This window comes from Aulonocara sp. 'chitande type north' Nkhata Bay, linkage group LG15, assembly GCF_057382095.1.
Source record: "Aulonocara sp. 'chitande type north' Nkhata Bay isolate Kocher_YH1m ecotype deep benthic linkage group LG15, A_spYH_male_GT1.1, whole genome shotgun sequence".
Lineage (NCBI taxonomy): Eukaryota > Metazoa > Chordata > Actinopteri > Cichliformes > Cichlidae > Aulonocara > Aulonocara sp. 'chitande type north' Nkhata Bay.
The window spans coordinates 13,494,593-13,520,733 of record NC_141358.1 but is presented as its reverse complement, the minus strand read 5'-3'; the positions used below and the strand labels follow the sequence as shown (position 1 = coordinate 13,520,733).

Sequence of the window (26,141 nt, the reverse complement as noted above, 5' to 3'; positions counted from 1 at the left end):
GAATGCTACAAAGCTACTACAAACCTTAATTTGTTTTCAAAACCGTATTCTGTTTTTGGTGAATTTATTTTTGACTTTTCAGAAGTTTAGTTCATTTTCTAAAGAAGTCCGTTTGTACTTTCTGCCTCTGCATTCCCATAAGGGTCTCATTTGTTGAAATATTGCTGCGGACTTGCATGCAGAAATAAATTTGTGAACATCTGTGTGTGTGCATAAACAGATCTTTGTGCACATGTGGCCTAATTCACAGCATACCTGCCTTTTTTTTTTTTTTTTTTTTTTTTGTTTGGCACTTTGTTTCCCCTCCTACGTGAGTCCCCCTCTCACTCTGTAAGATTGCTTTAACTCACACCAAACCAAGCTAGCCATACCAAGTGGGTATTTTCCATATGTCCAGTTTTTTGTTTAAAAAAAAAATCCCCTCTTTCGTATTCACATGCCTGTGTTTTATTGCTGAGGGATCCTCCCTGGAAGTAGCATGGCGGCTTTGTTTCTGGAATCCCCAAACTGCTGCGCTCAGTTAACTACTCGTGTACAAACCCAGTGATTAGGGATACCACTTAACTTAAAATAAACAATGTGAATTGTTTTTCACTCCAGAATCTGAAGATGACATAATACTTTCAACTTGTTTACCCCTTGGAGGTTCACATGTCCTTTACAAAGCACTCACATAGCTGTTTGTGCCTGCTGAGCTACTTGTAAGGATCCTGAGGGCCATAAAGAGAGAAGGTTGCTAACAGCTGTTTACTGACCTCTCCAGAACAAAGAACACTTCAGGTGACCATAAAGTGTGTTACTGAAGTTGAGTGCCGCATGAGTCATTAAACCTAGCTGGACTGGTAGTGAGGCTTGTCTGGCTAACTTTGTAAATGGAGCAAAACTGGTGCTGTGGCAGGTTGTCATGAGCATGTGAATACACTCTGTGTTTTGATGTGTGCTAGTGGCAGTCTTGTGAATGTGATTGATTCCACAAATTTGGATTTTAAATGGTCTTAATGCACGTTAATGAGGAGAAGTGGTGTTGACTCCTTTATACTTTGGAGTAAAGTGTTTTTGACCACTTCAGTGCATTTTACAAAGTAGACAACAGGCAGTTATGCTATCCAGATTTACATCTTCCTCAGTATTGCTTGTTAAAAATAATTATTGAGACTGTTTAGTTAGTTATATGGTTGCTTGCCATAAAATATTTAACAGATATGTAAAAGTAGATTTTATGTTCTATGAAACAATGAGTTAGTGAAGTTTACCTGATCTTCAAGAGCAGAACCGATTAAGAAAGGCTCTTCTTTGTTTCGCTTCTGACTTCCAAGTTACTGACTTGGTTCCCTCTCCATTGTTGTCATTGTTTTGGTCTCACAGAGTCATACTTATCCATAACATAAGCTGCTTTTTGCATGCGCTGCTACACGCAGACATATTATGTCAAATTCAGTTCATTCTGTCCTGCAGAAACTGAAAAGAAACGGAGAGACTGAGATGGTCCATTTCCCAAGTTTCTGCAGGGTTGAGGTGGAGATTGACCATGAAAAACTATTTTCATGGTCAGTAATTTCTGATAAGTTTAATAGTTTATATGGGGCTCATTCACCACTAAATTGCATGTGAAGAAAAAAATGTAAATAAAATCCAGATGAACGGGATTGTTTTTAATCATTTTATAATACCACCATTGCATTCTTTAAACAGTAAAACACAAAATGCGACTCATTGTTTTTTACCACTGTTTCTTTTTACTGTGTCTGCACAGTTTTCGGTCTGCTTCCTTTTAGTTGTTGCTGTCTGCCTTACAGATGGGTGTGATGGTCAACATATTAAGAATAGCTGAATTGTAAAGCACCCCTCAGCTTCTTGTGCCAGGGTGCTTTACAAAGTTTAAATGAAAGCCAGAGATTGAAGCCAGGTTGCTCCGGCACTCACTGACTCTCTCTCCCTCTGCTCTGGCAGGAAACTTGGCCCTCACACACTAGCCTAATCCTCATATGCACAGACATTTGACACACACACAGAGGAGACACAGTCCCAACCTGCATGCTTAGGACCATAATTAGAGATCATTTACAAGGATCAAGTTGAACATAATCTGGACAGGAGGTAACTAAAGACTGGCCATCATTGGTGTGTGTGTGTGTGTGTGTGTGTGTGTGTGTGTGTGTGTGTGTGTGTGTGTGTGTGTGTGTGTGTGTGTGTGTGTGTGTGTGTGTGTGTGTGTGTGTGTGTGTGTGTGTGTGTGTGTGTGTGTGTGTGTGTGTGTGTGTGTGAGCCATTTCACCCAGGAAACGGACAGGGTGTGCCCCAAACATGAAGCTGGGAGGTGGTAAGGAGGGGTTGGGCAAACACACGATGGGGCAATCTTCTCTGTGATGTTTGGGTTTCACTCCAAGCTTGGCTTCTCTGTATTTGCTCTCTTTGTATGTTTGCGCATGAGTGTGCGTCTGTGTGTATGGGTGTAGGTTGCACGTGTGCGCACACTGCCTGACCATATCTAGCTGCAATGGCTGGTGTAAGGACCATTAAGTTATGAGCTTAGTTAGTCTTATCTTTGGAGTGATAAACCTAATGCATTTTGTGTGAAACATGCACACACATTATAGATACACATACATTAGCAGCTGTGATAAGAAACGATGTATCACAGATTTGTCAAAGTGCAAAGAAAACTGTCTGTTACCTATTAATGGCGAGATGTGTTATACAACCCTTTGGCCATTGTGTATGGTAACTTGAAAGCAGGGCGCTGTTTATAAAAAAGCCAAGGCCCTTTGGTTTTTCTGTGAATTGTTTTTGCCCAGCAAATTCTTTTTCTACTATCTGATGTTTTCGTTAGGGGGGGGGGGGGGGGGGAGTCAGGTTTGGCACTGCAGAAATTTGCATGGACACACATGGACAGGGAATCTGTTCCAAACTTGTCTGAGGGAAGTGCAGTTTCATGCTCCTTCAGTTTTTGGGCGCTCCAGATCCTTCCTGTTTTTCTTGGCACACTAGCGGAGCAAAATTAAAAGTAGAGAAAGATATGATGGAGCTCATTAGATCTCATTGTTGGGTTTTTTTGAGAGGTGGATTTAGAAAACTGGCTTGACAGCGTGAGGAAACATATGGCTGATAATATCGCACGGCTTAAGTGATTTTTCTGACTTAAAGCTCTTGTTTGTATCTGTTAATAAAGGATCAGATAAACGTGTCACGGGAAAGGTGTGTCGCAAGCATTATGAGACATTATCAGCAGACCTTGCAGTCCCTACAGCTTCACAGGACTCTGTAAGCAAATGTGCTTATTCAGTTGCATTTCCAGGTAAATTCTGACGAACTTTCAGTCCCAGGAATTTTTTTTTTTTTCCTTTCAAGGAACTGAAAGATTCCTTCAGACCTGTATGGGGGGTAAGGTCTGTACACAATGTTGGACGTCTGAAACTTTCGGTGACAGATGATCACACTTCCCATTTGATGTGTGTTTGAAAATCTGAAAGGCAGAAACATTAATTTGCTCCCAATTAGAGATCATTATAAAGAGATGACAGATGATATATTTTGAAGCGGCTCATAGCTAGGCTATCTCTTTTATTTCCATCCATGCCCAATGTATTTCTTGCAGAGTGTGTGTTATCTAATTCTTGCTAAATGAAACTGACTTTTAGCTCTAAATTTTAGAGCTAAAAGTCCCCACAGAACTGGATGGCTTTCAGAAGTGCGTACAGACATTTATCTTGCAAATGGAAAATGTGTCCAAAAAATCTGAACCTTGATCCAGTAAAGTTACATACAGGTTCAGTATTGATGTTATAAAAGCTGCTCCAGTGTGATCTTCTTATCACGGGACCAGTCTGACTAGTGTGCAGCCACCAAAGGGGGAAAAAAAAAAGCTGTCGCTGTAACTAAAAGCGTCCGAGGTACCTGTGTGAAAGGTGAGAGAGCGGGTTTTTACCAGGATTCTTTGAGCTTGTTCTCAGGTTCACGTTTCATGTTTTTGAACCTGAACCTGTGATCTCTGAGCCTTTGAAGTGAGATGGGCTTAGGGTGAGTAGGTGCTACTGGCAGCAAGCGAGCTACGCTGTCCTGAACGGCGCTGGATATCATTGTTGCCACAACATGGCAGCTGCCGGTTCACTGGTGCTTCTAGCTTTGATGGTGTCAAACCCCCACAGAGCTGTTATAAGGCTCTTGCACGTTGTTCTTCCCTTTGCTTCATCACATTTGTTCTCGGTTGTTGCCATCAAAGCCTTTCTGTGAAGCAAGACCTTGGAAACTTGGAAGGCTTCTGTCTGATACGCTGCATTTGTGGTTTCACTTCAGCTGCCCTGACTGTGGGGCCTTGGGAGCTGGTAATCATATCTTTAACGCAAACACAAGGTCTTGAGCCAGTTTGGCATGTGCTGGATGCCAAGTAGACTCCTGTAGGTACACGCAAACACACAAACTTGTCTGCCTTGGAAATAGGGGTTTCATTCATAACTGTAAGTGGCGTGCTTTCAGCATTACACTGGTAATCTTTTTGTATTCTTGCAAAAATGTCTACTCACACAAACATAAAATCCTCGTCTATGCAAATAAATAAGAATTCAAAGGGTTGTGTTTCCTGTGGTTGTGTATGTTTTCTCATCTGGAATTGGAATTACTGTCAGCTCCTTGTGAGTCAAAGCATTTCTTTGGATACAAGTGGGGGCAAATCTGTGAAGGTTGGTGATGGGTGGTCAGTAGGCCCGTGGTCAGTAGGAATGTAAGGAATCGGGATGCTAAACGGAGACTGTGAAGAGTATAAAAGTCGTAGTGTTAAGTGTTTAAAGAGGGCAGCACAGCCTTTCAACTGAGTGAATATAATCAGAATTTTAGTGTAGGTCAGCGATTGAGTTTTTTTCCCCATGAATATTAATTTAGACAGTTTTTTTTGAACTTCTTCTGTATAGTGTCTATTATGTCCATCCTTGTGGCTTAAAGTTTCCGATTGAGATTCTTCTTTTAAAATCTTTGTCCGAAAAGAGGACGTTGTATGCTGGAAAGAAGTGAAGACCACAGAGTGTGCTATCTTGGTTTATGAAAATAAAATCTGATTATTTTGTGTGACTTATGCTGGGGCATGTTGTACGACCTGTTCAATGCTGTGGCTGTGTTACCATAGATTACTTAAGACGGATGATGATACACAAATGAGGACGTGCAGTTTTGAACTGTATTATTAAACACCAAGACAAAGTACAGTGGTTTATGTAATGTATGTCTAGCTTTTACATCTCTGGTTCTCTTCTGTCCAGGGTAAATAGAAAGTCACCCAAAATGTAATTTCGATCAGGCATTCAACCCATTTGCACCACAATCTTTGGCCAACTCACTGACAATGCAATGCCATAAAACTTAAACCATGGCATTTTCAGTATTTTTTTCTAACCAGACTCCATGGAGCCCTCAGCAGTCTTCCAAGTCAGGGGCTTGATTGTAATAAATGAGGAAGTGTGTGAGTGTGTGTACGATCTACTGTTGTTGTCCTTGTTGTATTTCACTCTTTTTTTTTTTTCTTTTTCTTTTGGGGGCATCATCATCATTATTATTATTATTATTATTATTATTATTAGTATTATTATGGCAAAGCCAATATCTAGGACATGAACACAGAGCAATATGAATGTAATCTTAGCACTGGTGAATTAATGAGAATCTCTTCCTTTGCTTGATTTTCCTTCCAGACGATTACAGCTACCTACCTGATGCATTGCCTCCTGTTCCTGAGGTCCCGGACACCGGGTCAGTCCTGAGCTCCGTTGACATCCCAGCTCGCTGCCTCCGCAACCCAGCCTTCCGCCACGCTTCTTCTCGCTACTGCTCCGCCCTCAGCATGGACTCCTCTCCCGACAGCGCCGAAAGGCCCATCAGCTACAGCTCCACATCCTCCTCTGCCTCCTCCAGGGACAGTCACTGCTCGTTGGGCAGCCGCACAACTCTTGTCGCTGCCCCGCACTGTAACCCCATGACCGCAGACCGGGACTCTGGGGCGATTCGGTTGGAGCTGGTCCCTGCGAGGCAACTGGAATGCAGAGAGGAAGATGACAGAAATGATGGAGCAACGGACACAGGGACAGGGCAAGGAAGATACAGCAGTGGACAGACTCCAAATGAAAATTCAGAGCCTGAGCTGAGCCCAGAAGGAGGGGAGCGGGCGAAACAGGGACCAAGAACATATGTGGACCGGGTGGTGCAGGAAATACTGGACACAGAGAGAACCTACGTACAGGACCTACGTAGCATTGTAGAGGTAAGGGACTAGAATTCCAAATAATATATAACTTGGCTACACAACATGACATGTGAAGGAAATTGGAAACAGAAGGATCCTGCACATGCACAGAAACTTCAAAGCTTCAGAGTATTAGCATATTTGGCAGAACATCAAACAAAGAGAGAGATGTGGAAAAAAGTTAGAAAGACTACAACTATTTTTTTTTGGGGGGGGGGGTGGCAAGTTATTGGTGTGTCTTACTAAAATATATATCAATTATATATAAAATGATTATTATTAGATAGTTTTTACCGATTTCTCCCTTTTCAGACATGTTCAAGCTTACTGTTGCTCAAGGTGGCGAGGTAATTTATGTCTCTGGTCTCAAACCAAGGGATCCAGCCACCTTAATGGATTATAAAGGCGATCTCAGGGGTCCTGAAATGAATAAAGCCAAATAAAGGACAAATTTTATGTAGTTTTACTTAAAAAAAACACATTTTTAAGATGTATTTTTGGCGTTGTTAGACTTATTTTTGATAGGAGAGTAGAGAGAGAATAACAGCAAAGCAGAGAATAGGGAATTGAGTGAAAGAAGTGCCTCCTGACACAGGCAATCATTAAATGGATGTCAGTCCAGTGACTGCCTGACCCTGATCTCTTTAGGAAGGCTTTAAATTGCCAGATAATACATATTTAATGCACGTGACGCATACTGCTTGGTGCCTTCTGGAAAACTTTAATGCAATAAGGTCACCAGCCAGAGTTTGGGCGAGTTACATGACACCAGCGCCTTTTGTGCTGCACACAGAGGCACACACATACTGTATGCACACACACTCGAGCTAATGCACTCGTTTGTGTGTGTGTCTGTGTGTTTGGCTGGCTTTGAACTGCAAGGATACACCTTGCCTGTAGTCAGTATCTGAGTGGCTTTGTTAAGGATTGGGTGTAGAGCTTTTTATCAAAGGTTGCTCTCTTTGGCCTCTCCTGCCTTTTGGTTTCTGTATTCAGCTCTATGTAAAACTAAAAAATTCACTGTGTTGAATGTATGTGGTGCATGTTGTATCCTGCAGCTTTATTATAAAGTGGTGGCTTGAAATCTTCATCCACTTTTTCCCACATTGTCCGCCCTTGGCGAGCTGTCGATTCATAGGCCAAAGTGTCTGTGCATGTGTTTGTATGTCTAGGTTGTGTTATTTTGGCTTTGGAGTGCACAATGGATCCATCATCACACATATTTTTTTTTTTTTTTTTTTTTTTTGTGATATGTGTTTTTGGTGTTTCACTCCTGATATTCCACCCTCTCCGACTCCTCCTCCTCCTATCAGAGGTGAGGAAATGGGATAGAGGGTGAAAATAGGAAAAGGGATTTAGCTCCAAGATAACAGTATCCTAAGTAGGTTAAGAAAACACTGAACAGGGCTTAGAAGCTGCACTTAATAACCCTCTACTGCTTCTACTACTGCAGCCCGCCGATTGCCATCAGTGGATCAGACCACCCAGCACTCAACCACACTTGCATTTCAAGAAAGCTAATTTGTCACTAGCACTTTGGAAAAGACACATGCATTCAGCCTTACTTTACTTTTTTAATGACTGTTTCAATGAGTGCATCGGGGATGGATTGCACTGATTGTATATGTGTGAAAAGGGCTTTTAACATCACAGTTAACCTACAGTGAAGAGAAAAGCACAGCTAGCAGCCACCACAAGCACAGCAACAGCTCATCAGTATTCAGCACTGTCCTGCATCATTAGCCATCTTGCATTTCAATAATCCAATGCTGCTGTAGGAGGGTGTGACGGCCTTAACACAAATATTTACCCAGACTCCCCTGGGCTCAACTGTGTTTCATCTTTCTGCAACTTTGCAGGCTTCTTTTTTTTTTTTTTTTCTTTTTTTTTTTTTTTTTAAATGCTCCTTAAGTGTTGTTAAATTGGTGAATATGATGTTTGTTTGCATGAGCCTAAATCCTCATTAGCCAACAATGTCACGATCCGGAAATGATCCGGGAACATCCCTTTTCTGTCGTTTGCCCTCATCAGTGTCTGGAGAAACGGTTTCCCACTGAAGGGCAGAAGGACAACTTTGTTTTTTTTTTTGCGTGTGATTGTGGAAAAGGAGTGTGTGCTTGAGGAGATTAATGGTTAACACAATAAAGTTATTAAGCTTGCACATGTGAAGCCTGATGCTTAGCAGGAAGTGAACCCTCAGGTGTGTGTCTGTGAACGCTTCCCGTTGTTGAGCCTGCAGAGGCTTTGGCTGAGTGTGATGAGTGAGCGGGTCAGGCCAGGTCAGATCTTTGACCCTGTGGCTAATAAACTATCAGTTTACACATTACTGCCAACATCAACAAAATCTTAACATGACCTCTTTATGTGACCTTAGACATAATCACCGCCTTCCCTTTTAAGCACGATTTCTTTCTGTATCTCAAATCCTTGCCCTAAAACGTTGCCCTAAAGCTCTTGCAAAAACTTGTACACTCTTTACATTCAGATCACTTTTTCCAGTTGTTTCTGTTTTTCTATGCCTTTGCCTAACCAAACACAGTTTAATGGATTGCAGCTCAGACTTGAGCTAGTTAAACTAATAATGAATAAATGCATAAAACAATACTTGGAACAGAAACTCTTGGCAACCGACTGCAAATTAGGCCGACGGGAGAGAACATTAAAAAAACAAAAAACCAACCTCTCCCTCCCTGTCTTTGGTCTCTTAAAAACACACAAGTATTGTCTGCACTGAAATGGCGAGTTGTGTTTGTGCATGTCGAAGGCAGCCTGGCGCTTTTCTCAGTGTTGTAAGATTTTCCCAGTTTCAGACAGTAATGTGGTTTAAAAGCACTTTTTCTATTTCTATGTGCTCGTAGCTTGAAGGGACAGTTCACCCCAAAAACAAGTTAATATATTTTTCCCCTTCAATTCAATCTATATTGTTTTAGCGGCCTTCTTTGAGATGTTGTTTGTAGAAATGTCTGCCATCTCCTGGATTTAATGGAGACGGATTAAACTGTTACTCAAAGCACCAAAGAAAATAAATAAAATGAAATGCGTGTCTTTTGCCCAACAGCCAAAGGAAACATGGAGCACCATTAAAGATTAAATCCTGTAACTCAGTCACAAGCAAGAGGCTCTTTTAGATTCATTTTGTGTTTTTCAAATACATTTTTTCTCGAATTTGGAGATGTCATTTCACTGTATACAAAAGAAGACACCTTGCCAAAGCTGGGCAGGTCAAAAGGAAAATGCATAAATTTGATTTGGGGTTGAACTGTCGCTTTTCTAGATGAAATCTTTTGTGTTTATTTGCACTGCACTTCTCAGTAACTGCAGCAGTGTTGTGTTGGTTTTTAGTTGCCTGCAGAACGGGCAAGATCAGTTGATCTATTTGTTCTGTTCTTTTGAAATGTATAAAAAGCAGTGAAAAGTCCCCGTGCAAAACACACAGCTCCATTCAATGCTGCTGCTCCCAGCTACCGGTCGCCGCTCACCTTTCTCTTTCTTTCTTCAGGCCAGATGGATATCTGGCAGTGCTGTTGTTTAATAGCAGTCATATGAGCACTCATCACTAATGTCACTGATGGAGGCGGTGATAAGCGCCACAGAGTTAAAGCTTCCTGAGGCGACATTTTTTTTTTTTTTTTTTTTTAATGTTTTAAAACTGTTCTTCCCAGCAACAGCCAGACAGTTTCAGGGCTACAAGCTGTTGACCTGCTTTATCCTCTTATCAAAGTGTTGACACGAATCAGCAACAGAGGAAATTGGCTTTTAGTTGAACATAGTACACCAGGGTTAAGTGTTTTTACTATATTACTGCAGTTTAAATCGTTTAAAAGTAAGTTTTCTGTTTTGTTTTCTTGTTTTTTGGATTATGGCATTAAAAAAACTGATTATGAAGAACCCCCAGTTTACCCATCACTCATTGGCTCATAACGGTGTGCCTTTATTCTGCAAAAGTAACATAGTTCATAAAATCTTTCCTAAACATATTTTTTGATAACCTAAGAATGATATTTAAAAACAAATCAGATTCGTTTCAGTCATGGATTTAATATTGGTTTTCCTAGCAGGTGTAGTTGTTCCCCAACAACCCTTTTTATTTATTTATTTTTTTGGAAAGGCTTCTTAAAATGATGAAACAAAACCTATAACTTATAAGATCCACTCTAAAGATAAAGATCAGAGAGTCTGAGTGTGTCTGGATGTTGTCAGTATGGTTCTGTTTCCAGAGTCAGCCGTCCAGGGGAGGTTGAAAGCTTCCGGTGTCTGCAAGAGTTTATGTGGGTGGGCTGCTGTATGTGTGCCGAGGCTGGTCCCAATCAAGACGCCAACCTCCTAACAGACTGTTGCTTCTTTCTCTCTGCAGGACTACTTGGAGTGCATAAGTAACCAGTCTCGACTGGCCTTGAGCTCTGAGGACAAAAAGTCACTATTTGGCAACATCCAGGACATCTACCACTTTAACAGGTACAACACAGAGCGACAGACATAATCAGGAAAATATAATATAATGAATAAGACTGTGTGGCATAAAGCAAAGACACTCAGATTTCCTATATTTGTTGGTTTCTGAATTTTTGGAGATCAGAAACGGAGATCATGTGTCGCTAAATAATTTGGATATTAAATTATTGTGTTTCCTTATTTCACATAACACCCAGTCTTGGTTAAATGGCTCTAATTTCTTCTCATATCATCGGGAATCTTTACTAAAATGACTCATTAGCCAAATATTGCAAAAAAAAAAAATCATTTTAAATTACATTAAAATATATTATTTCCTCACAGGTATAACCGTCTGTGTTATTTTAATGCATCCATTAGCAGCTCTGCTCATTTAAATTTTCGCTTCATGTTTGTACTTTTATGAGAGGTGTATATTACTTTATTAATTGTGTCTCTCATAATTCCCAGGATATGCTGGTGTAATTTCAACTATTCCTGAACATGTTTGACAGCATATTCAGGGGTTAAATACACAACACTCCAATTTTCCATCCATAATAGATTTGTGACTCTAACTATTTGCTGCTACTGCAATAAACCATTTAAAATGTGAGTTGCCTGACTGAAATTCAGTTTCACTCTGTTACTGAGTTCTGAGTTACAGATCTGTTTGTGCCACAGATGTTATTCTAATATCGAGAATATTATAAAATATCTCTATTAAATCTACTCTTTTTGTTATGGCATCGCTATGGTCTTAATGGAAAATTACGTTTAATTGGTGCCTCTCTGAAGGGCTAATGAAATATCATAAGCATCATCGTGGTCTAAAAATGATAACCAGCTTCTCACTCAGCTGTAAGATCATCCATCAGCTGCAAAATGTTGCAGTATCTGTTGGGATAGAATGACATTAGACATTAAAATCAACCTGGATTTGCCGCAAAGCTTCTCTAAACTGCTTTGTCTTTCCACTCACCAGTCACTTTATTGGGTACACCTTGCTAGTACCTGGTTGAACCCCCTTCTGAACTGCCTTAATTTTGGTCCATGATGTCGTCACGCAGCTGTTGCACATTTGTCAGCTGCACATCTATAATGTGACTCTCCCGTTTCACTACATCTTATAGAGCAAAGGTGCTCTACTGCACTGAGATGTGGCGACTGTGGACTGTATACAGTGAACTCATTGTCATGGTCATGAAACCAGCAGTACTTAGGTAGGCTGTGGTGGTTTTAAAACAAGAAGTCAAATAGGTTTAAGGGACCCCCTAAACTGTTACATCACTGTCCGTCTGAATTGTTGATACAAGACGGGATGGATCCAGGCTTTCATGCGGATTACATTATATTCTGACCCTACCATCCAACAATTTTCCGATCTTCCACTGTCTATTTGCATTTGTCCACATATGTAAATGATCCAAGCTGCTGCCATGTGATTGGCTCTTTTTATGACCTCTTTGCCTTAAAGACCAACTGAACAGGTGTACCTAATAAAGTGGATGGTGAGCATAATGTGCCAGCAGCCTCCCCAACACTGAAAATGGACTGTGCCACCTGTTGTTGTTCTATGAAAGGCATTGTTGCAGCAGCCAGGCCTCTAGTGTGTGTGTGTGTGTGTGTGTGTGTGTGTGTGTGTGTGTGTGTGTGTGTGTGTATAATCAGTCCCAGTCTGCATGCTTGTCACCTCTAGTACCGCTCCAGACTGTGTGTTTCAGTGTGTGAGTTTTGTATTCAGATGAGATGGCAGGTCCAGCATCAGTCATGGTGGTCTGGAGACACAAACATTCACTCCCACCTATTCATTTCTCAGCTGCCCCACACAGTCAAACTGGCCAGTAAACGGAAACATAAAAGCAGTTAAAAGAGGTCACAATGACCTCATGCTTTAGCCATGAAACAATAACTTCAGGAGTGGCTGTTTCTTTCGTTCTTTTTGTCCCTACACTGAATTTACAGCTGCACAACAGGAGCTGCTCCCTGTTTGAATTCATGGAAGTTCTGAATTTGTTCAGTGGCCTATCACCTCATTTTGAACACCGAGATTTTACTCGTGAAATTCAGCACAACTGTTGGAACAATGAACCACGGGAGAGTCATTTATATGTGTGTGTATTCAAGGAAGAAACAAAAGAAGGTATAAAATGTAAATCCTGGGAATACAGTGTTAACTGCTGTGAACTTTTTTGCTTTAGGGATCTTCTTCATGATCTTGAGAAGTGCAACGCAGACCCCGTGGCCATCGCAGAGTGCTTTGTATCCAAGGTAATCAGTTTCACTGTTCACAGTACTGGAAGTAACTGAATACATTTAGTCAAGTGCTGCACTTTCAGGTACTTGAGTACATACATTTTATAATACTTTATATTTAGCTTTTTACCCCCCACTGTATTTATTTAACAGCTATACTTGCTAGTTTCCAGCAAATGCAACATATTGTAATAGTTTAATGCTTTTTAGGCTTATACAAAGAAACAATGTCACAATTCAGATCTTTAGAAGTTGTCCTCTGAATATCTCAGATGCTTTCATTTATATAGCCATTGAGAGCCAAGCTTAACTGTTGTTTATTTAACAGAATATCTAATATTAGAGAATATTGTGGAAAAACTAAAGATTTTGAATGAACTTTTACTTGCAGTGGAGTACTTTTGCTTAGTTTTATAGGTTTAAGTAAAGGTCCTAAGTACTACCCTGTACTGTCTGTTTCTTTGCTTGCATGGGCTCTCCTCCTCTGCTTGTTGAAACCTGTCCATACAGCTGCTTTGGACACATGCACACGCACACAGAACAACATCAACGAGACAGAAAATGAGAAACTAGAAATGTGAAATTATCGATACCTTCCTCAAATCAGGTGATGACATTGCTAAAATGAACTTCCTAGAAAGTGCATTGAGGTAAGAAGCATTATTGTGCCGGTGCGAATGTCAGTTTTAAAAGGAACAGCAGGGCGGGGAGGAATGACAGCACCTAATCACCTTTTTGCTTAAGAGGGATAATTGTAGTTTTCATCAAGGAAAATGGACTCAGACTCTGCTCACGGTGTCAGAGGTCCTCTTTTCTGTATGATTCAGCTCCTGCTCTGTCTCTCGGTGCCCTACAAACTGGTGGCACGATTATGTCCCATTATAAAGTGCTGCATACCAGCACTTTGTGTAAAACACTTTGCGTTCCCTCCCTTTCCTTCTGCAATTACACCCAAAACCGCAGAGCAACTGTCTGACCATGTACACACAAAAAAAGTCACAGTTAGTGTCACAGACTCTCTAAATGCAGCAACTGTTGTTGAGACAAGCTGGTTTTATGGCTGCATAATTAACTGAGAGCTATAAACAAACCAGCCTCATGACATCTTGAAACCAGCTGATTAATCTTACAGTTAGCAAAAAGAGGTCTCAAAATAAAATGGCATTCATGTAGGGAAAAGAAGCTTTTTGTTGATGTCTTGGTGTCAGACGATTGTACCGCTTGCAATGTGCAAAAAATCGTGCGATATTTATTGGTTGTTTGTGCAGTGGATAAATTGGGAGACAGCCAGCTTGAGAGCAAGCCTCGGGCTTCTGAAAACACATCCGTACTGCTGACGTACTGCTCTTGTAAGACTCGCAGATACCCATTAAAACCATTTAAAATATTCTGTTTTTACTGGAAGTGGTAGCAGGTTCCTGCCCCGTCTTGCTGTCAGCATTTCTGAACACGGTTTAATTATAGTTGTACGGCAATATGTAAAGCTTCCTCTTCTTCTCACAAAACGCCAGAAATTTCCAGCTCATATCTAACTGGTTGATTGATTCAACTGGTTTCTCTTAAAATGTGTATGTGCGTTATAGTTTCACACCCTGTTACTAAGCCTTAAAGGTTGAAAGCACTATATTTTCACCTTGAAGGGACTAAAACTAGCAATGAACTTGCACACCTGATGTTAGAGTTAAACCCGGGCGCTAACAGTCTCACATTAGGCTCTTCTGTTTAGTGATATTTGTATTGAGAGTGGCTCAAAACGCTTGTTACCGATATTTATTCATGTCTGGATTTCAGTGTGTGTTTGTTTTTAAAGGATTTAGTTTAGTGTAGATTTGTCATCAAGTAGCTTTAATACAGTTGTATAGGGGGGTGGTCAAGAGTTGGACCAGCACCTGGAAATGTTTAGTCTCCACTGACCAACCCACTACTCTAACATTAAGAAGCCACAGTTAGAGCTCTGTGTTTGTGCATGTGTCCTTAATGATATCACAGGCTTCTGGTAAACGGGTTGTAGCTCAAATTTCACTTTATTGCTAAAAAAAAAAAGGTTAGTCAAGGTTTCAAAAACCCTGGAAAACTCCTAAACCTCTCTTTCGCTATCTACAGTGAAATGCACACACTCGGAGACGCACACAAACACTGCTAATACCTTTCTAGTCTCAGCAGCCAAGGATCACATGCAAGCACAATGTTTGAAGAGGAGACAGATCTAGCTGTAAATCTCCGTCTCTCCCTTCTGGATAATTGGCTATCTATCCTCATGTTCTTTTCTGTTTGACTAAATCTTCGCTGTGCTATGTGTTGAGTAAGCCTTTAAAGCATTTTATGGGTTGCTACATGCTGACTGAAGCAAAGAGAGAACAATTACGCTGAATTTTTTTTGGTCCTAATGATCCTCTGAGTTCAGCGCATACCTGATGACTCACTGTGACCAGTCCGGTCTCGTAACAATAAAACCTGCAGCTTTATTACCTTGCTATTAAAGTGATGAGTGGGCGCGTAGCCATCTATCAAACGTAAACTTTTTCTGTCTCCCTGCATACCGATTAGTGGCCGCAGTTCAAATAAGTACAAGTCTTTTCTGTGTAATTTGAATCTTGATCTCTCAGAGAGGTGTGTTTATTTTTCGTGATGTGAAGCAGCTTAAAGTTAATAACTTTTGGATATTTTGACATGATGAGTATATGATTTTAAGATAGCTTATATGTATTTTAAAGGATAGTGTATTATAGGCATGAGTTATTTCAAGGCCTTCTGGTTTCCTGGTTAGGTTCAAAGAGTGTGCACGGACGGGTGTTTTTTGGCATGTCTGCGCTCATGCGTGCGCTCTAAAATTTATATTATATAGCAGACGTTATGCACTTTGTGGTCTTGTGTTCACAGTGCAGGAGGATATTAGGAGTGTGTATTAGGAGTGTGTTGGTTTGTGTCATCAGAAATCGATGGTGGCACATCTGGTTGTGTTTAGGCCTGGTCTGTGGCGGCAGACTGCTGGAGACGTGGAGAAGAGCTCTGCTCTTCAATTAAGAAAGGTTCCCACGAAGCACCTCGGGCTAACAAATCATGGGAGGATGTCTGTGTCTTTATGTACGTGTTCTTCTGTTCAGTATATTTTGGTGGGATATACTGTGTGCATGAGGTAGATTGACTCTTTGCTTCCAGCTGATTGGACGTCGTATTTAGTTCAAATCAAAACACGCACACATCCAAAGTGGGTACGTGCTCGAAGTTTATTAAGAATCCAGCGATCACATTGTCCTGGTTCATAATGTGCACTCTTTCACACACATGCAGAGCAAACTTCTTCTGCATGTTTATGCTAACACTTCCTGAAAGCTGTACACATCCTGCACCCTACTAGTGATTACGGACACAAATGGAGTTCAGTTACATTCTCACGTTACGCAAGAGAAACGAGTTTATCACAAGGCCTCCAAGAGAATATGATAAAGGGGAGCGATGAAGAGGAAGCGCTTGCAGGGAGAAAGGAGGGATCGAGGAGAAGAGAATATCCATAAGAGATTGGTGAAGAGAAGATATCAAAATGTGTTGTAGAAATAATCGTCGGGAGCAGGCAGGGATGATGGGAGGATGAGAGCAAAGAGGTTTAGACTAGCTTTGATAACTCATGCTGTCTTTGATGTCTTTGATGTTCAGGGAGGTATGCGAGGTGGGAAAAGTCTCAGTTAAAAGGGAGGTGGGTAAGGTACGAGGGGATATTTAATCTGAGTGCTCAGGGCTGTTGGGATAAACAGAGAATTAAAGGCCAGGATGGAAGCTAATCATAAGCTACAGGGATGAGGTTCAATTAGGATCAGTGAACGAAGGAAGAGTGGAAGCCTTGTCTGTGGGCTTTAAGTAAACATGAAATAACCCAATTCATCAAAGTGGACACAATCCACTGCAGATGTATTATAACCACTGATTAAACAGGCGAAAAAGCATGTGGATACATATTGACCTGTAAGGGATTATGCAGTACCACAGCTTTCCTGTCTGAGCCCATTTAATCACAGCCGCACATACTTTAAGTTACTGCTAATAATTTGGCTAGTAGTGCTGCTGGGTTTAATTTGAATGTATTCGCTCTTGCGTCGTGTGTTTTCAAATCATATCAATCTGCATGATATGAAAACCCATTAGAGCCATCTTCCTTGTCTTCCTCAACAAGCTTTGCTTTTTGACTTTCTGCCCTGCATAAACAAGATTTTTGTTTTAATCACTATCTTGCTTTAAAATCTGTATTTTCACAGAGAAATTATTGCTCTGAGAAAACAGAGCAGCACAGTCTGCAAATAAAACTATAATAGCACCAAGGAGTTGTGCAACACTGACAAAAACAAATGCCGACCTCGTGTGACTGTTGTGAGCCAGCTAATTCTTTTTTCAAAGACCTAAAATTGGGCAGACAGACATGATATTATTAGTAAATTGCACAAATCCAGACCAAATGCTCAGAGGTGTGATTGTTCTCCTCACAGACTTACAAGATATTTCGCTACCACATAATAAAGTGTCAAAAAAAAAAAACAGTCAAAGCAAACTCCACACTATCTCAACAACTATGCAGTTGCCAGTGCCATAAAATCCGGGCATTAATTCCCCTCCCCTTTCATCTGGTATAATCATCAGGTCAGCTTTGGTTAATACCTCTAAAATTATATACTTTCCCATCGGCTGTTGATGACATGGTGGACTTTACACCTGCTAAGTTGCTCTGTGTTAGCATTTTTATTGTTGGCTTCTTACCATTATCAACACCAGCATTTAACTCAAAGTACAGGTTTGTGCTTTCGCTTTGCTATGCACCTTCATGCATCCACTAAGATACAGTGCCAACAAGTGTGACATGACATCATACCGTCTGACACGTTTCTCCTCTACACTCCTCAGTCTGTCTCGTTTCATGTTACAAAGCTGCATCGACTCATTTGCTCTTTTTGTTGTTGTGTTTTACAGAGTCAGGAGTTCCACATTTATACCCAGTACTGCACCAACTACCCACGGTGAGAAAGCTACGCCCTGTGTGTGACCAACCATGCTTATTCACTAATGGGGCCCACTGTAGAATTGTTAAGTCATCCTGATCTCACCTTCACATGCCATCTTCCCAGCATCTCGCATAGCTCTATTGTGTATGTTGTTCAATGCATTACCTTATCCCCCCTTTCTGATGAGCTGACACTCTCTATAGAAGCCTCCTCAGCAGGAGTCAGAGTGTCTACTGTCAGTTGTGCCTCAAGGTCTCTCTAAATCCCTCCCTTCTTCTTTCAGTTTTTTCTTCTTTTCCTTTATTGGTGTCCTATTGACAGAGTTACAGCCCACATACTGACAGACAGGGTATTAAAGTTGTCACCTTATCATAGCTAATGCTGTTAATGTTTTATCCTGCTTTGTCTGAGTGCCTCAGTTCCATGGTGCACCTGTGTGTTACAATGTACGGGGCTTTTTGTGTCAATTTCTATATTGTGTGTAATTAAATGAACTGAAATATGATGCAGTTCTTCCTGCCATGACACAGAGCACCTTTAAAACACTGATAAAAAGGCATAAGAAGGAGGAAATGCATATAATCTAATGATGACTAATTGAATGTTCTGTGTGTGTGTGTGTGTGGGGGGGGGGGGTCTGTTGTCAGCTGTTTAAGATAGACTTTCTCCTACATCCACACCACAGCTGGTGACCCCTATCAAGGTCACACACGACACACACAGACTCATACACAGACTGGGAGACACTTACATATGCACAGACACACACACACGAGCTGTAGATGTATCATGGTCATACTGAGCTCAGAGGTCAGGTTTCCTCCAGAACAATGTGAGGCCTGTGTGGAGCTGCGCTGGAATTTAGACATGCAGACATGCACATGAGTGCACACACACTTACACAAGACACAGAAGAAAGAGACAAGTTCACAACTGTCTTCCTCTGTCTTTTTCCACTGTGCGTGTGTGTACACATAAACTCAAACACATACAGCCTCCATTGGGTAGTGAAAAAGTTCTTTATTCTTCAGTAGGTCAGACAGCAAATGAGCTCCACCGAGCAGTAAATGTGGTTTTACGAGGCTGTAGAGTGGTACAATATGTTGCAAAAATTAGTTGATACAGGCCAAGCTAACAATAAAAGCATCAAATACGCAAATAGAAACTGATATTTGAGATTCTGGCCCTATTTTTGAATAAAAGACTCAGCAGACCAGGCAGCATTTTTCCAATCTTCTGTTGAACAGTTTTGGCAAGGCTGTGCGAGTTGTAGGCTCGGGTTTGTGTTCTTATCTTAAACAAGTGGCAGCCAGCGTGGCCTTCTGCTGATTTGGCTCATCTGCTTCAACGTTGTGCATTCAGAGATGCTCTTCTGCATGCCATGGCTGTAGGGAGTGGTAATCGCCTTGAAGCAGTCTTTCCACTCCAAAAACTGCCACTCACTTTGTATTTTCTCTTTTGTTCTGACTGTTGCCTGTAAAGCCTAGAGATGGTTGATCAGTAGATCTGGTATTGCTGAAATACTCAGCTCAATCCAAACAACTATGCCATGTTCAAAATCCTCATTCTGATGCTCGATTTGAAGATCAGCAGGCTATCTTGACCATGTCTACTTGCCTAAATGCATTAAGTTGCTGCCTTGTCATTGACTGATTAGATGGTGTTAATGAGCAGTTGAACAAGTGTACCTAATAAAATGCCCAATGACTGTAGCATGATAGCGGGACACAAATTTGGCTTATTTTTGTATGCATTTGCAAATGTACGTGCACACAGTGTATGGCTGCCAGAGCTTCAAGAATAATAAACCTCATGGAAAAAGTACACATAACAGCTCAGATATCATATTGTGTATTAATTTACATACCTCACTGTGTTATTCAGAATTAGCATAATATTAATTTAACCACATTGTTCAAGCGAAAAACTGAAAGAGAATCTCTCAGTCCTCCTTAAATGTTTTTATCAGGGCACATACCGATCCCTGTTATGTCTCTCACTCTTGGTTAATAATCCCTTTGTGTTTGGGTGATATATAATTTTTTTTTTTTCCGCCTCCTTCAGTTTTACTTTACAGCTCTCACTCGTCATCGCTGTCAAATTACAGTTTCCTGCAATTCTCATCTTATTTGCTGCTTTTTGTCTCCACAGGTCTGTTGCTGTGCTCACAGAATGCATGAGAAACAAGGCGTTGGCCAAGTTTTTCCGCGAGCGCCAAGAATCTCTGAGGCACTCCTTGCCCCTGGGCTCCTACCTGCTCAAGCCAGTGCAGAGAATCCTCAAGTACCATCTACTATTGCATGTACGTCTTTTTTGTCTAGCCCAAAGCGCGCGTACACACACACACACACACACACACACATAATTTCATCCAAACAGTTAGTCTTTACCCAGAAAAATGTGAGAGCAGCCATAATTATTATTATTATTTTAACCTATTCCAGTGCGAATGCATGTCTACGGTTAAGTAACTGAGCTGAGATTCCAGCCCACCTCTGATGGAGAAGCCAAATGTTTAGACATATGGTGCTCAGTATGCATGTTCCTGTGTGTCTGTGTGGTTGCATTACACTGCATGCATTGTTGTTATGAACACAAAACAAAACATAGTAGTATGAACATGCTCATGAATGTTTTGCTTTCATTGTGTGCAAATTCCAATTGGCAGCATTTAAAAAAAAAAAAAAAAAAAATATTTTATTTTTATTTATTTATTTGTGCCACCTGTGCAGGAGATAGCCAACCACATGGAGAAGGACACAGAGACCTATGAGGTCGTACAGGAAGCCATAGACACCATGCAGAGAGTGGCGTGGCACATCAATGACATGAAGAGGAAGCACGAGCACGCTGTGAGGTTGCAGGTACAGCGAGCTCTCTCACATACATTAAAATTGCGACTGAACCTTTCCATAAATCATTACATGGATGACGTGTGATGGCGTCTCCTGCGTGCGTTCCACAAGTAAACAGCTACAATACTTTGAAAACCTTTCAAGGAACAAATTGTTTTAGCGTTCTGCGCAACAGTTATGTGAACTCCAGGTTTGAATCGGCCAAGGCCCCGATGCTCCCCGCATCTTACACAAGTCAGTGCATTTTCCACTGGGCTAATGATGGCCTTGCATAAGGAGGACACATAAAAGGGAAGCTTGTTTCTTTTATCTGCTCGGGGGACAGAATGGTCTGATGAATGCAGGAATGTGGGGGAACAATTTCCGTAAGAGTCTGAAGGAAGTATTTGCTTCATAAAAATGGTCAGTTTATGCTTGTTTTGTAATTTTCTTCCCTTTTAATTTTCTAAACATTTATTTAGGCTTCAGTGTGTTTGTCCTTCCACCCAGTAACCTTGTTCAGGTCATTTAACACTCTGTTTTCGTCTGTATTTCTTGTTTTTTTTTGATAAGTTGAGTTGTCTCATCGTATTTATTTTTTGTGCTCCAGTTTGGCAACACAAATATGCTTAGTTTTTTCTTTGTTTTTTTCCTCAATTTCGTCACAAGGGCATGATTGTGTGTCCCCCTTCTTGCTGTTACCATGTTTAACTCTCGTTACTCTGTAACCCTGTGATTGCTGCAGGAAATCCAGAGCCTTCTTACCAACTGGAAGGGCCCTGATCTGATTGGCTACGGAGAGCTGGTCCTTGAAGGAACATTTCGTCTGCAGCGTGCCAAAAATGAACGAACACTCTTCCTCTTTGACAAACTTCTATTAATAACTAAGAAACGAGAAGAAACCTACACGTACAAGGCTCACATCCTGGTCAGTGACGCAGCTTGGAGAACTTCATGCCCTGAAGAAATGCTAAGGATTTCAATGCTTGTGCTCCGTATTCTAACACTACTTCCTGCCTGTCTCTTGTAGTGCTGTAATCTGATGCTGGTGGAAGTCATCCCTAAAGAACCACTGAGTTTCAGTGTGTTTCACTACAAGAACCCCAAACTACAACATACAGTTCAGGTATAGCAACATTACATAAGAGAAGACATGTCAAACCAGACACCAAACACCCTTTGAATTTAATTACACGTTTGAAAATGTAGCTACGAGCGACATCGTGCAAGTCAGAAGTTGTGATGGTTGTCGCTTCGTGATTTGCAGCTGTCTTATTGTTTTGTTCAGACACGTAGACTGTTTAAAGGCTAACGGTAGCCATTGTTGTTTCCTAATAACTGTTTTTCGACGAGCGCTGAAAAAGAAAGCTAATATGTGTTATGCAACAAAGCTGCTCTCCAGTTCTTAAGGATTTAACCCAAACCTTTTGAACTGTATTTAAAATACATGTATGAGATTATCTCTTCTGTGATGTTGTGCTATCTGCCCGCAGGCTAAATCCCAGCAAGACAAACGCATGTGGATCTTACACCTCAAGAGACTCATACTTGAAAACCATCCTGCCAAAATCCCTGCCAAGGTAAGATGAGCTTATCTCCTGACAGGCCCCATCTTTATTCAAAGATTTTGTAACTGCTCTGAGCGGGATGTGCTGAAAATGTCACTCCCTCCTACTCACTCCATCTCTCTTACTTTCTCATATTCCCTTATCCACCTATCCTGCTTTTACACTTTCTAGCGTCTTCCTATCAGCATTCATCATCAGTTTTTAATAAATTCTTTTTATTCTATGTTATTCTGTTTTGGCTTTTTTTGTAATGTTTTATTGGGGTTATTCCTAAATTTTTGTATTTAATTTTAAGTTGTAAGTAAAGTATATTTATGAAGCACTTTGTGGCTACACATCTGTGAAAAGCACTTTGAACATAAACTTTACTATCTCTTCATCTGGCTTTTGACACGTGCAGCAAAAACTAAGACTTTTCAGAGAAAGTAAAGAGTGTCCATGAAGAGGCTCCTTTGATAAGTTTCAACTTGAACTGTAACGTGAATACAGTAATATGGTGCCACCTAGTGTCAAAATGCATTTAAAAAAAAATGCATGCATTTTTTTCTAATCCAAACTTGTCTTCTTGCAGTTCTACTAAAGTAGTTGAATTGTAATTAATTTAATAATTATTATCAATAATTCAATATTCTTGCATTCAAAGCAAAAAAAAGGGAAAATTATTGAGAATGACAAAGATCCTCACCAAAGCACTAAATTTTTAACGCAGCTTATCAAAAAAGACTCAATTGCAACAAAGTGTTTAAGTTATTCAAAAGACTTCATCCTAATTTTTTTTGTTGTTGTTTCCGAATTCCAGGCCAAACAAGCTATTTTGGAAATGGATGCGACACGTAAGTACCAATTTCTAAATTAGTGATCATTTATTAAAATTGTACCTTTGGTATATTTTAGTCTAATGTTCTTTTTGCTGCAGGTATAAAAAAAAAATTAAATATTCATTTATCACTTATTTGTTTTCCTCTACTGACATTTTTTTCCCCAGATCATCCCGGGTTTCACTATACCCCCGACGGTGAAAAGAAGGATTCCCCTCAAACCAAGGAAGGCCCCACTCCTCGCAGAGGGCGCAGGAAAGGTGAGAAAAGTCTCAGTCAATATTGTGTTGAGCAAAAATTATGTTTCATAGCTTAGTGTGTAAAATAAATACAAATTAAAGGAATTGAACACACATCTAAAATTTATCATATATTTATTTTTCTGTCTTCCCAGAACCTCTGTCCAAATTACTGAAGAATGCTAAGCAGAATGCAGCCAATGCAGACGGTGAAAAAGTGAGTCATGCAAACACAAACCAGGAGTCGGTGTACACACACTCGTGAACAAATTTTACTTAACCCAAAATGTGTTCCTTCTCCATGCAGCGAACAAGTCTAGGTGCCACACTGCTTTCTCCAGTGTCCCAGCTGGCTCTGGGCACAATTGGCCGCAGCCGTAGCCTCATCAACCAATCACAGGAGTCCTTAGATCCTGGCGATCACTATGACCACAGTGACCGGGAGGAAGGGGAGGAGTCACATCAGCAGGACGCTGACGATGAGGATGACAGTGGTCTGGTGGGTTTTGGCTACCTATAATTGTGCACTATATTTAAATTTGCCAAAAATATCCCTGTGAAATTCGGGGTTACATGAAAATCCCCCAGTTTGTTTCCATGTTAATCCAGTCTTTCAAACATATTGGTAATACTCTAAATTCTGCATTCAGGGAGGCGGAAAGAGGCTGCGGGTGCCTGGCAAAGGCAGTAGAAAGAGGCTGAACCCTCAGGCTTCTGTTGATAGCATTGAACAGTGGAAAACTTTCAACATGAGTTCAGCAGACCTACAGGTACAGTATCAATTTGGAGCTAATGAGAGATGCAATATAAAATTGTACTGGATCTCAGATTTTTCAGCTGCTTCAGTCACGTGCAATACAAATGATCTCTGCTGTCCTTCAGAGAGCCAGAGAATCCCTTGTACGGGACGGAAGTCACCACCCACCACTCCTCAGGACACCACACGTGACAGAGGAGCCTCCAGACTCCCCCATTCCCTCTGTAATAGTAACAGAAAGTGACCCGTCAGTGAGGAACATTTGGGCAGACCATCAGGCTCGCAGGGCAATGTTCCCCACCCGCCAGAGAACAATGCAGCCTGACGATGAAGACGAGGACATCTACCAGATGTTTGTTCCCACAGAGCCAAACGGACAAGAGCCAGAGGTGCCTTCAGAGAGATCAGAAGCTCCCTCATCGCCAAGGACCGCTCGGCCCTGCAGCTGGCATGTTGAACAGGTGCCCACGGTGCAGGTTGAACCTCCACCCAGCGGTAGCAGAGTCCTGCGGAGGGCAAGCAGTGCCGGGGAGAAGGCTACAGAGCCTCGAGAGAGCCCCGAAGATGACCAGGCCGGTCACAGCAAAATGGAAGTGATCCACACTGAATCATCCAGCAATGATATATCTGGATCATCTTCAGCTGAGCAGCTGACAATGGATGATATTGAAAATGTTTATGACAATATCAGCTATGAGGACCTAAAGAGCATGGGACTCATCAGAAGAGACCCTGAAGAAAGCCAGTCGCAGAAAGATGCTTCTACAGATGCACAGCGTTCCCGGAGTGAGGCAGAGAAAGCAGTCAATGTTCCAGAGGTCAAAGAGTCTATGTCCAAACCAGACAGTTTGCCAGAGGACCATAAGTCACTAACACAAGAGGGGAAGTCATTTGGGACATGTGAACTCAAAATAGTGGAGGAGGAGAATATCTATGACACAATCTGTTTTAGGGATCCGCCATCAACCGAGGTCATGGAAAAAAATGAAGGTGATAAATTAAAAGAAGAGAGGAACAGTGTGCTGCTTAGAGCATTTGTTTCTGAGCAGAGCTCCCACTTTAGAGAGGATGAAGGACCAGCCCCCTGCCTTGCCCCATGTTCTTCTGAGCCCGATCTTTCGTCTTCTTCCACCTCTGAGACCTTTTCTCAGAAAGGAGATAAGATGTCCGAGCAGGTCGATGAACTCTGGAACGACTTGGAAAACTACATCAAGAAAAACGAGAAGAAAGCTGATCGACTTCCTGCTGCATTCCCAGTGAGTGCCAGCGAGTCGCCGAAGAAGACCTCGTCTGTCAAAAAAAGCCCTGTGAAGAGCACTCCTGTAAATACTCATGCAGCCTGTGCACCCACCAGTTCCCCAACACATCAACCTAAGCCCCCACCTGTCACTGCCACACTCTCATTCACCATCCCACTTATCAACCTTCCTGAACAAAGTGAAGGTACCACTGAAGAAGAAACCCACAGCCCTTCTCCTGCATCACGCCCCCTTCCTGTCACCCCAGAGCCCGTCCCAGGAACCGTGAAGAGCATCCGCAACCGACTGGCTCGTCTAAGCAGCGGCAGCTTTCGCCTGGAGGATGACGATCTGGTGGAGCTTCCCCAGCGAAACATCTCTCAGAGAGAAAATTCCCTCAAGGACCTTCACAGTTTGTTCCCAGGGGAGCTGGCAGGTCTGGACTCACCCCTGGCATCCTCCTCTCTCCTGCTGGGTGAGTCTGTGGACTTTCCCCTGGAACTGATGGACAAAACTAAGAGCCGTGTGTTCCTCATGGCACGCCAGTATAGCCAGAAGATTAAGAAAGCAAACCAGCTGCTTCGCATGAGGAGCATGGACCCTGGAGACTCTTGCAGTCGGGCCAGAGCAGAGAAGAAACAGAAAGATCTCGCAGCCATCTTAGAGGAGAAGAAACAAGGAGGTGCAGCCATAGGTAAAAAATAATAATAATAATTCTCAGATGCTAGAGTATAGGTTTAAATTTGTTTCCATTTTGTGTTTCAGTGGGTAGAAATCTGTAGATCA

General features: G+C 41.5%; 1 protein-coding gene across 3 annotated transcripts in view; it reads left to right on the top strand.

The window, feature by feature from the left end:
- Nucleotides 1-26,141, top strand: part of LOC147312727 (pleckstrin homology domain-containing family G member 1) — a 61,095-nt gene that overhangs the window by 31,102 nt on the left and 3,852 nt on the right. For all 3 annotated transcript variants that reach the window (XM_086264314.1, XM_086264315.1, XM_086264316.1), the window contains exons 2-16: nucleotides 5,679-6,244; nucleotides 10,581-10,681; nucleotides 12,859-12,928; nucleotides 17,870-17,916; nucleotides 20,053-20,203; nucleotides 20,634-20,765; nucleotides 21,481-21,663; nucleotides 21,766-21,861; nucleotides 22,229-22,315; nucleotides 23,103-23,136; nucleotides 23,289-23,381; nucleotides 23,516-23,577; nucleotides 23,668-23,859; nucleotides 24,011-24,130; nucleotides 24,243-26,049. In XM_086264314.1, the coding sequence (XP_086120440.1) occupies nucleotides 5,679-6,244; nucleotides 10,581-10,681; nucleotides 12,859-12,928; nucleotides 17,870-17,916; nucleotides 20,053-20,203; nucleotides 20,634-20,765; nucleotides 21,481-21,663; nucleotides 21,766-21,861; nucleotides 22,229-22,315; nucleotides 23,103-23,136; nucleotides 23,289-23,381; nucleotides 23,516-23,577; nucleotides 23,668-23,859; nucleotides 24,011-24,130; nucleotides 24,243-26,049 (3,741 nt within the window). The remainder of the gene's footprint in view (nucleotides 1-5,678; nucleotides 6,245-10,580; nucleotides 10,682-12,858; nucleotides 12,929-17,869; nucleotides 17,917-20,052; nucleotides 20,204-20,633; nucleotides 20,766-21,480; nucleotides 21,664-21,765; nucleotides 21,862-22,228; nucleotides 22,316-23,102; nucleotides 23,137-23,288; nucleotides 23,382-23,515; nucleotides 23,578-23,667; nucleotides 23,860-24,010; nucleotides 24,131-24,242; nucleotides 26,050-26,141) is intronic.